The following is a 12,122-nucleotide window of genomic DNA, read 5'->3' as shown; positions in this document are numbered from 1 at the left end:
AAAAGGATATTTCTAGATTTCGCACATTTACCAAACTCACATGGTACTCTTAGGGGTCCATTTACTCCAATTCAGCAAATGGGCACCCGTGTGCGTTCGCTGGGGAATTACGGGCGTTAATGGGTTAAACTTCTTGATCATCTTTTTGTCTCTGGATCATACACATAGACCCATCATTCGTCACAAGTCATCAAATGATCGAAGATGTCTTCAATTTCCTAAAAAAGGCCTAGTTTTCATTTCGAAGGGCCAAGACGCATTTTTCTCTTGAACAAAGTAGACACACGAACTTCTAAGCGGGCTGACTCCTTTATCGTCTGTAGTTCTTCGCTGATAATATTTTCAGGCACTGCCAGCATCGAAACCTTTCTGTTGCACAATCATCTAAAAGGTCACACGACGATCTGTAAGGATGAGGTCCTCCACTTTCTGCACAGTCACCACCTTGTCAGTCATTGGTAGTCACTCACTTCTTGACTTCCGTGCAAGGGCCATGCAACAAAGTTGAAAATTATTTCTTCATTTTCGGTAAGTGCATGAGATGGGCTTTCCTCGCCATAAACTAATTTCATGTTCTTGATGCATTTTCTCAGTGTGATACCGTTTCAAATGCATTAGTTGGATGACGGTTCGGTCCTCAATGGGCCCAACACTAATCTTTTTTACTTCTAAGTCTCTCTTCCATAAGATAAAACCAGTTCTCAGGATTCTCTTTGCGGGAACATTGTTCTTAACAACCAAATATCACACCAACCAAAAATCATCAAAATCGGTCTACATCTTCTATGTGATGATCAGAACTTTTCGATACCCCCTCGTACATTGTGACCTGTAGGTACATTCATTATATAATTTAATTTTCAGCATATCAAAAGAACGCGACAAGAACAATAGCGTGATGAATGCCGTTCTCAATTTAGGTTTTTAATGTTGAACCAAAGAATGCATTTCGAAACATGTGCCCGATGTGTCGACTTCGAACGATGTATACCGATTGTTTTTGATACTATGTGTTTTTAATTTAATTAATCACTAGTGTCCACTGACGAAGGCACCCTGTGGCCGAAACGTCTGGTTTTAGGAATTTGACTTGTGTTGCCATCGATCGTGAATAAAACTCAATGTTGTTTATGGCATATTCTGTACTGTGTGACTGTGTTGTTTATGTGGGAGAAACAGGGGGGATCCTATATCACAGAATTCAAAATCATCTGTCGTCTATACGCTGCATGCGAAATGAAATTAAGGTAGCGGCGCATTTCAATGGTGAGGGTCATCACTTATCGAACGCTAAATTTGTCGGACTAGAAAAGGTTTGGAAGAATTGGGTTACATACAGAAGAATACGGGAACAGAGATGGGTGGGACTTTTTAATAGGCATAGGGGTCAGGGCGGGCTTAATAAGAAATTGGCGTACGCGTGACTGTATGTAAGTTGTAAGGTGTAGTCATGTAGTGACATTTGGCGGCTCTGTCTTGTAACGGTCTGGTATTATGTCGTATCACATATGTTGTGTCACAGCAAATGGTTACAATAATTGTTATTAATTTTTGCTATATAGGGATGACCTGAGGGTATGTGAGGATTTGTCTGGATGGAAGCGGGTCAAAATGAAAAATGTGTGTAGATTTAAGCGAGTGCGGTTTATTTACTTGTGTTTTGAAAATGTGATTTCGAAAATGTTTATATTACTTGTATGCCGCTGACGAAGTGACAATAATACAGTCACGAAACTGTCCGTAAAAGACGAGTACTTTAATTTTATTTCAATATACTTGCGGAGAACTAAAATGATAATTAAAATACAAATCTTTTTGTATTTTAGACGTTTCGACAACAATGTGCCATCGTCAGCAATTGAGACAAATATACCTAAAGTCACAAATCACATTTTAAAATAACATCAGCATTAATAAATCACTCATGGTAATGACATTTCGATATTTTACATTCGATCACGTTCGTTCCCCACAATCGTGCTCCGTTTCAGCAAGGATAATCTGGCTGTCGCTACTGCCATCGAATAAAATCCCCCTCTTGTGTTTAGTGTGTTCTTGGTCTTGATATGTGCAGCCTCTAGTGTCCTCCTGATATTTTTGCTAATACCTTTCTCTAAAATTCAGCCCAATCCCACCTTGCTAAGTGCCCGGCCTTATCCACATGAACCACTATCGCATTGCTTAATACGTGCCCCCTCACGTCTCTTCTGTGCTCCGCGACACGGGTACCTAGGCCCCTACCTGTCCCGCCTACATATTGTTTTTCGCAAACAGCGCACGGTATCTGATAAACTATGCTACTGTCGTGCTCCTTATCTTCATCGCGTGCACCTTTTAGAATGTCGCCACATTTGTGTCCCGCACTTACCACCGTCCTGAATCCGGCCTGCTCAAGCTGTCGTGTTACCGTATCCACCTTTTCAAAATTGGGAATGCACAGTAATCTACTCGATTTTTCTTTTTCCCTTCTTGCGTTTTCTTTTTCATTAGTTGTTTTTTTTTTTTTTGTTCACGAATCTTCTGGGCCTTTTTCTTCTGAGAAATTAGAAACCTTTTTGGATATTTGAGTTCCTGAAATCTTTCAAAAATGTGCTGCAGCTCGTCATCGAGATATTCTGGGCTGTTACAAAGGCATCAAAACTACTTCGTTAGTGTTCAATGCTCAAAGGCTTCAATGTAGTCACGCTTACGAGATGAGTAGAAAATGCTTCTATCATCAGACGCTACGGGCGGGCGGGCGGTCGATGCGGGCGGTTTTTTTTTTTGCGTCGTTTGCGGTGTAAAGTTTGCTTGCGGTTGGCGGCCGCTTTTTCGTTTTTTTTGCGGTGTTTGCTTTTGGCGGCGGGCGGGCGATTTTTAGGCGTTTTCGGTTGGCGGTTAGTGGGCGTGCGATGCGGGCGGTTTTATTTTTTCGGCGTTTCGGCGTTTTTTTTTTTGTATGGTTTGCGGCGTCGGGCGATTTTTTTCGACGTTTGCGTTGGCGTTTCGGGCGTGCGTTTTGCACGTTTTGCGGTGTTTACTTTTTGCGGCGGGCGGGCGATGCGGGCGGTTTTCTTTTTTTGCGTCGTTTGCGGTGTTAAATTTGTTTGCGGTTGGCGGCCGCTTTTTCGTTTTTTGCGGTGTTTGCTTTTGACGGAGGGCGGGCGATTTTTAGGCGTTTTCGGTTGGCGGTTAGCGGCCGTGCGATGTGGGCGGTTTTATTGTTTTGCGGCGTTTTTGCGTTTTTTTTTATTTGCAGTTTGCGGCGTGCGGGCCTTTGTTTATTTTTTGCGACGTTTGCGTTGGCGTTTCAGGCGTGCGTTTGCGCGTTTTGCGGTGTTTGCGTTTTGCGGCGAGCGGGCGTTTTTCACAATTCAAAGTCCAAACCTTCGGGCCACAGCGCTCCTTGAAAAGCGCTGCCCTCGAGTAGACAGTGCTCCTATCATCAGACGCTACTGCAGTGTCAGTGCGTCTGCTTTTTGAAAGGCCTGCGCTCTCTCCCGTCTTTCTGGGCCATGGTTCAACAACTATATAGCGCCGGTCATTCAGCGTTGCATCCACTCGTCGACGCACGGGGAAGGGTCTTTCACAAGGAGTTGAAACTCAGAAAGTAGCAACTGGCAATTGGCCATAGGTGGGCATCGTTAATCAAAAGTTAGTTTCGTTAATCGTTGATCCGTTAACTAAAAAGTTAGTTCCGTTAAACGATAATCCGTTAATTCACAACAAAAGTAACGGAAGTTACTTTAGTCCGTTAACCCTATTAGTGGCAGGGGGGGGGGGTTGTTTTCATCCACCCCTCAGGTTTTTCGGGAGTATCTCCGAAACCGCTGAAGCTACGATGCTGAAATTTTCTGACTTTTCCTAAAACTAAATTGGGCACATTCCCTGAAAATTTCAAGTTCATAACTTTACCAGGGGCGGCTCCAGAGCACTGGGAATTGGGGGTCCTATTCGTGAAGCGAGTCATTTGGGCGAAGATCACGATGCTGATGTATTATGGGCAATTCCACGACAAATCACCTAATTTTTTCCAATTGTTCACCATGACCTCTCCGATTTTGCTCAAATTTGGCATGTAAGTTGACCTATGGGCACTACTTCGTCCCAGTAAATTTTTAGTCTCTAGGTCACAGGGGTCATGAGATATGGGCAGTGGCGCGGGAACTTCTTCCAGACTGGGGGGGGGCTGAACCATCATAGAGATCAACCTAGGGTACCCCCAAATCTAGTTTTCTCATCGGTTTTAGGCCACTTATTTTTCAGACCTTGGCCTTTTCAACGAAAAAAAGAAGAAGAAAATATTTGCAAAAAAGTGAGATAGGTATTCCGTCTCAGCTGAGTGAAGAAACTACCGTTTTGGCAACGTGGAATAAAGGTTTTAAGCTGCCAAATGAGTTGCCGAGTCAGTAAAATAGGTAGATTTTTTCACCTACATGCTTTCTTTCTTTGTGACTCACAACCCCTAATTTGGGGAGGACAAGCTGCCCCAACGGTTCCTGGCCTCATAAAAAGATGTGAGGCACCGCCCCCACGGCCCCAGAGTTGTGAGGGCAAGCTTCCCCCACTGCCCTCTCCCCCGGTTCCCGCGCCCAAGATTACTTTCTCGCGCCTATGTATGAATCTATGAAATTGTGTTGGTAGATTTCCGATTTCGATTCCTCCAGCTGGGGGGGGGGGGCTCAAATACATTACGAGCCCCCCCAGCCGAAAAGTTGGAGGGGCTCAGCCCCCCCTAGCCCCCCCGGTTCCCGCGCCACTGAAAATCAAAACCTAAAAATTTGCATGACCCATATCATATGGGTCATGCAAATTTTTAGGTTTTCCGGAACATTGAAATATAAAGTATTTTTTATCTCTGCAACGGTTCACCGGATCAAAAAAAAAGTTATATATGAAATAAGAAGCGCAAAGGCTGGTGCGTCTAGCAAAAGTGTGAACGAAACCCCAGGGTAATTTTTTGACCCTTTGACCTCGTGACCTTTTCTTGACCCCGTGACCTTTCAAATTTGTCCTATTTTAAAAATTCTGATTTTTCTATCAGAGATGTCTTATCCATGCTCTTAATAGTGGTATGTGATTTGGTTGGTATATCGGACCCGTTGACCTCAAACCGAGGTCAACAATGTGGTCATGACCTGACATGAAAATGACATCTGCCGAGAACGTCGAGAATCATAGGCAATATGGGTGTCATATGAAAGCTTACTTCACGGAGAATACATTGGTGGTGTTTTTGAGTAGGTATGGGCCGGGTCAAGGTCACATTAGGTCAGTGACCTAACACAGCATTGTGTTCTTTGAAGGTGGCGTATTTTATTTGTTTGGTAAGCCCAGTGATCAGCACACAATAAAAAGGAAACAAAACGTCATAAAACACCGTCTGTCTTCATTCAAAAAGCACAGATAAAATGCATTCACCCATATACACACACTCGCACAAACACACACACATACATACACCTTGTTCGAGGAAGATCTTTCAAACAAACCTCAGTAACACACGCGGTGTGAAGAACGAGTCTCAGAAGACTCGGAGAGCTTGAAGGCTGCTATGGTGTGGGAGTCGAGCGGTTCAAAGCGGTGAAACGTCCTGGTACCTACTACCTACCCTTCACCGTGCGGGCACTTGTGAACCGTTCTCTTTCATTTTCGTCTTCGTTCCTGCTATTTGCGTTGCCGAAACGAAGAAGAAATGCATTTTATCGGTAAGGTGGTCCTCACAGTATCACCAATACCATCGCATGCGCTTTTGCCATGCGAGGTGGCAAAAAATCCACTCCCATTGAACACCGAAATCCTCGGCATGATGACATATCTGGGTCGTAGGAGTAAAACGGTTTAAGGAACTTACGTAAGTGCGCCATGAAACAGCCTTTGCCTCTTTTAAAACGCGTCGGGCAAAAGCCCGCGCTTTCTTAAAAGCGATGAGGTTCTCAGTGGTGCCACTCCGGTCAAACTTTCTAAAAGCGCGTTTCCTGGCACGAATCGCGTCTCCGCATTCTTTGGTCCACCACGGAATAGGAGGACGACGAGGCTGGCTCGACGTCTTGGGTATGCACCCGTTTGCGGAGTCAATGAGTAGAGACGTAAACTCCTCTGTGGATATCACAGAGGTGTCGGCTCTGGATAAAACAGAGGCCTCTACGGTGGTCTGGAAATCGTCCCAGTCGGCCTTCCGGAGATTCCACCTAGGTGGACGGCTGCCTACTACTGGGGACTCCTGGTGCTCCAGCCACACCGGGAAATGGTCGCTCCCGAGTGGGCCGTTATGGACGAACCAGTTAAAAAGCTGAGCTAGCTGCGGGCTGGCTAAGCTCAGGTCCAGAGCCGATGTTTGACCGGAGGGTGTTGTAAAATGGGTGCGCTGTCGTATGTTTAAAATACAGAGCGCCTCATCGCGGATAAGATTCTAAAGTCGACCACGAGTGCCAGTGCTGTCGCATCCCCACACCAAGCAATGGGCGTTAAAATCGCCGACTACCAGGACCGGAGGTGGAAGCTCATCGACAAGACAAGTCACTGGGAGCGCTATACCTGGTGGCAGGTATAAAGAGCACACAGTCATTTCCCGGTGGTTGAAATCAACTCTGGCGCCACCGCCTGCAGGGGAGTCTGCAGCGGCACCTGGCGCGCAGGTATGCTATGGTGAACCGCCAAAAGCACACCTCCATGGGCAATGGTCGGGGTGTCTAGGTCTCTTCTAAAAACAGAGCAGCCCTTGATGGCAAAGGTGACATTTGGCGCTAGCTTGGTCTACTGGAGACCTAAAGCAAGGGGTGTGCGCCAACGGATAAGAGACTGTAGGTCCTGGTAGTAGGCCCGGAGGCCTCTACAGTTCCACTGTAGAATAAAAGGCGTGATTCAAAAGGCGCGGGCGCGTTCCACTGTAAAAAAGGGCGCGTATAACATCAGGCAAAGGCGCACGCAGATACCTGACTGACCACAAAAAGGTAAAAAAAAAAAACACCGAGAGAAACGCGCCTGGTAAAAAAACGCAATAGCGCGAAAAAGATAAAAGGATAAAAGAGGAAATGACTAGAGTAAATGACTATACTAAGTCCTCTTTTTCCGAAGAGGCGCTCTCCCCGTAGCGGATACGGGGGCGCCCCGAGCCCTCTCGGTGAAGCCTGCCTTCTGCGGAGGCAGATCGGGCGTGACTCAAGCCCTGCTGGGGCTTTTTCGCCCGAGGAGCGTCACCCTCCGAAGACGATCAGCTCGGGGGCGTCTGCCGTTTGGCAAGGCGCCCCGGAGCCGCAGGAGGCTGAGGCTGCCCTGACGGAGATGTCGGGGCGGCGGCCTGTGTCCTTGACACAGGTGTGTCTGGGAGCGACGGCGGAGGCCGCCGCTGCTGCGAGAGCGAGGGAGGGGGCGGGGGACCCATGATGGGCCGAGTCCCCGCCTGAGGTGTCTCCGGGGTGTCAGCAGCGACAGCCGCATTGGCACTCCCGGAGGCGGAGGCGGCACCAGAGGATTCCTTAGCCTCCATGGCCTTTTGAACGAAGCGAGCCCTCCTCGCCTCTCGTGCCCTCCTCTCCCCGCCGCAGAGCCTCCTGCACCGCCGTGGACGTCGGGGGCAGGGCGGGGTGGATGGCGCCTTGCGTCGGGGGTCGCCGACCACCCTGTCGGCGCTGGACGACGGTCCAATCGTCTCCTTCACCGCTCGCGGCTGGAGCGGGACTGGGTGGACCCCACACTGACTCTTGAGCAGTCTGCTCTGTGTCACTCGGCGGCGCACCAGGCGCCGAAGAGTCCGCGGAGTCACCAATGGCTACGACAGTGAGGCCGAATCTTTTGAGAAGCTGCACGAGCTGTGCCACGCTCATCTGGGAGGCATCGATAGCGTTTGTCACTTTCACCTTCTTGGCATAAGAGGTCTTCGGGTGATTTTGGTTATATACCTCCAGGGCCTCTTTGAATGACAGATTCCTGGTAGCCTTGATGGTGTTAATCTCCTTCTCCTTGACGTATGTAGGGCAGGACCTGTCATACGCGGAGTTCGGTGTCTGCCCCTCTCCGCAGTTGACGCATCGAGGGGTCTCTGAGTTGCACGTATCGTCAGTGTGGTCCTGAGAAGCGCACTTGGAGCATGTGGGTCTACCCCGGCAGTTGTCCTTCGTGTGGCCGAACCTCTGGCACCGATAGCAGCGTATGGGCGCCGGGACGTATGGGCACACGCGGACCTTGATGTACCCCACACGGACCTCGTTCGGCATGTCGATGGTGTCAAATGTGAGAATGATGTTATTTGTCGAGACCGTGCCTCTTCGCGTGAATATGCGGCGGGCGGCTGTCACGCCGTACTCTGAGAGCCCGTCCGCTATGTCCTCGTCACTCACGTTCCGCAGGTCATAGCAGTTGATGACTCCTCGAGAGGTGTTCTTGGAGCGGTGTGGCTCCACCGTCAACGGCAATGAGACGAGCTTCCGAACGGAGCCACGTCCTTCGGAGTACACAAATCGAGTGGCGGCTAGGGCCTTCGTCGCCTCTTCGCTCTTCCGGAACTTTACTTCAAGCGCTCCGTCCCGCATGCGGTCGCAGCGGACGATACTGCCGAACCGGTCACAGCCGTCTTTCCGCTGAAAGGGCGACAAGGAGCTCAGCTGCCTGTCTGCGCTCCGGAAGATGAGGATCCTGGGATTTTTTGGTCTTGGGTCGTGCAGGGTTCGCCCGTCGGCCGAGACCGGCGAACGAGAATCGGCCGAAGCCGAGGGATTGGTAAGAGTTGGGGAAGGGGGGTTGGTCGGGTTATCCATGTGATTGTGCTTGGTCTCCGCCAGCTCGGCCGCCGACGCTCCGCAACGGCGCCGCTACAAGGCCTAGGACGGCCGAGCTGACTGCACGGGACTTGGCGGCACCTTCCGAAGGGGAGAGAGAGACTCACCACCCCCAACGGTCGGATACCGCCTCCTCCCTTGACGCCTAGCCGAGTCACCGCCAGGGGCAGCGACAGATCAGTCCCACCGACGGAGGACGAGCACAAGTGCCCGAACCCCGCCGGCGACACCTCTCCGACACCACCCCCGGCGGCATCACGACTGGGAATGGCTCCTCAAGCGCGGCGCCCCCCTGAGTGTCCCGCCCTTACAGAACTCAGGGTCAAAGAGGCGTGTTGCCCAGCCACCGCGACGGGCTCCGCACGGCGGGGGGCTCAACCTCCAGGATCCCGTTGTCCTGGGGTACGGGTCGGCTCGCCTAGCCTAGTAAAACCGGCTGGTACCAGAGGGGACGCCACTCCCCTTACACTAGCCCAACTCTGCTGTGTTCCTGCGGGTGCAACAGCAACGAAAAGGGGTGAAAAGGAATGAGAAAATCAGCGATCGAACAAAACACACCTATCCGGTAAGGAAACAAAGCAAGAGCAAACAAAGACCGCGCAGCAGAAACAAACACGGACACCAAGAAAATTCGGGCCGTACCATCTATCCATCCAGTGATCAAAGCAAGTCGTAGGCAAGCATGGGTCAAGCTGGGGCCGAGGGGGCGCTACTCCCCTTGCTGGCCGAGGCCAGGGCCGCCGCGGGGCAAGGGCCCAAGGATCCCAGTCCAACAGCGATCCAGGCCACCGCAACCCCCTGCGGGGCCAATCCTGCAGACAATCCATCCAGTAAGCAAGGCAAGTCCAGGTCAAAACGCGCGTTAAGCTGGGGCCGAGGGGGCGCTACTTCCCTTACTGGCCGAAGTCACAGCCGCCGCACAGCCGAAGCAAGATGACCCCGGCTAAGCAGCAGCTTCGACCACGGTCAACCCCCTGCGGGGAAAAATATCAATTTTGAAATTTGACCTTTTTTGACCTGACCTCCACCAGGAAGTGACCTAAACCGTTCCTGATGGTCTTATAACCAACACCTGAGTTGGAAATGAAAAATTGGCCATAAAACATGCATCACACGGCCCTAGTAAAATTGGGTTCATGTGCTGACCCTTGGTGACCTGACCTGTTGCTATCAGTGACATCTAATATTAACATATCTACTAGGCAACTGACGCCCTATCGCTCAGTTTCGATAAAATGCGTTTTACTCGATGTTATAGCGCATTCCCTAGAAGACGCGTGACCGGCAAGACATTTTATCTTTGACCTGACCTGTGACGTCATCGGTGACCCCGAGGTCAATGAAATTGTAATTCCCATTGTAAATTTGATAGGGCTTTCGAACGCCGTTTGAATTTTGCGAATCCGTCCAGTAGTTTCGGAGATACGAGGGAGGGGGAGGGGGCAAAAAATAGCCCCCCCCCTACCAGATCGCGTTATAAACGGACCCCACCAGAGCGCCGGTTAAAAAGCCGGTTCTGGGAATTTCACAGGCTTGCGTCTTTCGCTGAAAACGTTCGTCCAAAACAGCAACATTATCTTTTTTCGACAAAATCTAAATTCGAGCGCAGCATCGTCAATCAAACAGGTGCAGTGCATGACGTTGAGCCATGCAGCGTTAACTCCGACTTCGGAGTCGGAGTCGGTAAGATTTTGGCGACTCCGACACCGACTCCGACTCCGGGCAGAACTTTCGACTCAGACCGACTCCAGCTCCGACTCCTACTCCGACTCCGCAGCCCTGAGTTTTACTACATCAATTTACAATTTAACGGTATACATTGAGACGGACGCATTCGGGTGAACGCGTTTCGTCAAGAGACTTCTTCAACACCCCTTCAGATATGGAAGCAATACAAGCAATACAACACCCCTTCTTTTTCTGAAGAGGTGTTGAATCAGTCTCTTGACGAAACGCGTCCACCCGAATGTGTTGTGTCCGTCATTTGTCTCTTATTACAACTCAACATTGCCACTCGCAATGTGAAATGTCACGAAATGAATCTGCTATTTGGGTAAAGGCTACGCGCTTATGGGGCGGAGCCACTTAATGACGTCAGCGCTATGCTCCGCCCTACCCCTCCGGCGCTCCTTGCCCGGCGACCGGTCACTCGCGTCTCGCGCCCCATCCGGGCTTGATGGTGGGCGGTAGCTGGTAGCGGTAGCGGGCGCTGGTAGATGACATTAAAAGCAGATGGCGCTGGTGGCGGGGCTCGAGTATGGCCGAACGCAAGCCTCTGCCCGGGCCTGAATTGACCTTAGCATTATGAGTGAATGAGAAGTATCTTTCATAATCGTATGGCGTCAAAATACGTTAGTAATAATAGTTTCGGCAGGTTCTGAAACACACATTGCCAGAATATCGTCAACGAGAGTTCACGCATTAAAAATTATCGCAAGAAGTGGCGTCTCAAGGGGCTGACGTCCATAGTAGGTAGGTATTTTGCCGATTCTACCGAGCTGTGTATTTTGGTGCAAGACGCCTCAGGTTTCTTCCCCGATCACAATGAATCGATTTCGGCCGGCCAACTGACCTGCGATACGATGAGGCCTGCGGTGTCCGCAGCAGGACGGAAGCAGCCTCAAAACTTGTTTAGGCAGTGCAGCAGTGTGTCACGCAGTTTGCAACGCAGCGTCTCGTCACCGCCGCAGATGATGTGGGTGGAGCTGGCGTCAATCTGGATCAGAGTGTCCTCCTCCTGCAGATGCACGATCACGCCGTTCGGTCCCTCCTCCACCTGCCGAGCGGCGACAAGACTACTGTGGGCACAGCCCACACGTGCACAGTGGATACAGCCTACGCGCGCGCACTCATAGCTGCATGTGCGCAACAACTATTGTAGGTTGGAAAAGTTACACATTTGTTTTTTTTTTCATTAAAGGGACCGTAGATGGGTATCATCGAAAAATCAATATATGGAGCTGATTATTTTTTTATAGCATTTCTCTTTTTCCTGAATCAGAAAAATATGGTTAGAGGACCGAGCTCGGTGAGAAATATTGCGAACCACATTTCATTTTCATAAGCGAACCACCACTACAAGCATGGCCGCCAGTTTGGAAGCCTGCGAAATTACTACGGAACTGGCGCAGATAAAACATTATTGATGCTATGCTTATGCGGTCGTTCTTCTGATTGAGCTGTCAGCGAGAGGCAGCCTTAGGTACTGCCTAAGAAAATACCACGTGACAATTGGAGGGAGTGACCATTGGACGTGACAATTGGAAATTGGAGAAAATATCACGTGATAATCACGTGACAAACGTCATACACAGGAGGGAGATTGTGATTCAAACTGGAGGAATTCCTTTGTTGAGCTTCTAAAAT

The 12,122-nt window shown here is 49.9% G+C and overlaps 1 protein-coding gene across 5 annotated transcripts in view; it reads right to left on the bottom strand.

The window, feature by feature from the left end:
* LOC122385385 (integrator complex subunit 9-like) overlaps window positions 1-12,122 on the bottom strand; it is an 85,330-nt gene that overhangs the window by 34,194 nt on the left and 39,014 nt on the right. For all 5 annotated transcript variants that reach the window (XM_043373620.1, XM_043373622.1, XM_043373623.1 and 2 more), the window contains exon 3: window positions 11,329-11,532. In XM_043373620.1, coding sequence (XP_043229555.1) covers window positions 11,377-11,532 — 156 coding nt within the window. In that variant the 3' untranslated portion in view covers window positions 11,329-11,376. The remainder of the gene's footprint in view (window positions 1-11,328; window positions 11,533-12,122) is intronic.

This window comes from Amphibalanus amphitrite, unplaced genomic scaffold (assembly GCF_019059575.1).
Source record: "Amphibalanus amphitrite isolate SeventyFive unplaced genomic scaffold, NRLGWU_Aamphi_draft 000217F_arrow, whole genome shotgun sequence".
Lineage (NCBI taxonomy): Eukaryota > Metazoa > Arthropoda > Thecostraca > Balanomorpha > Balanidae > Amphibalanus > Amphibalanus amphitrite.
This window is presented reverse-complemented; position numbering and strand designations above follow the sequence as displayed.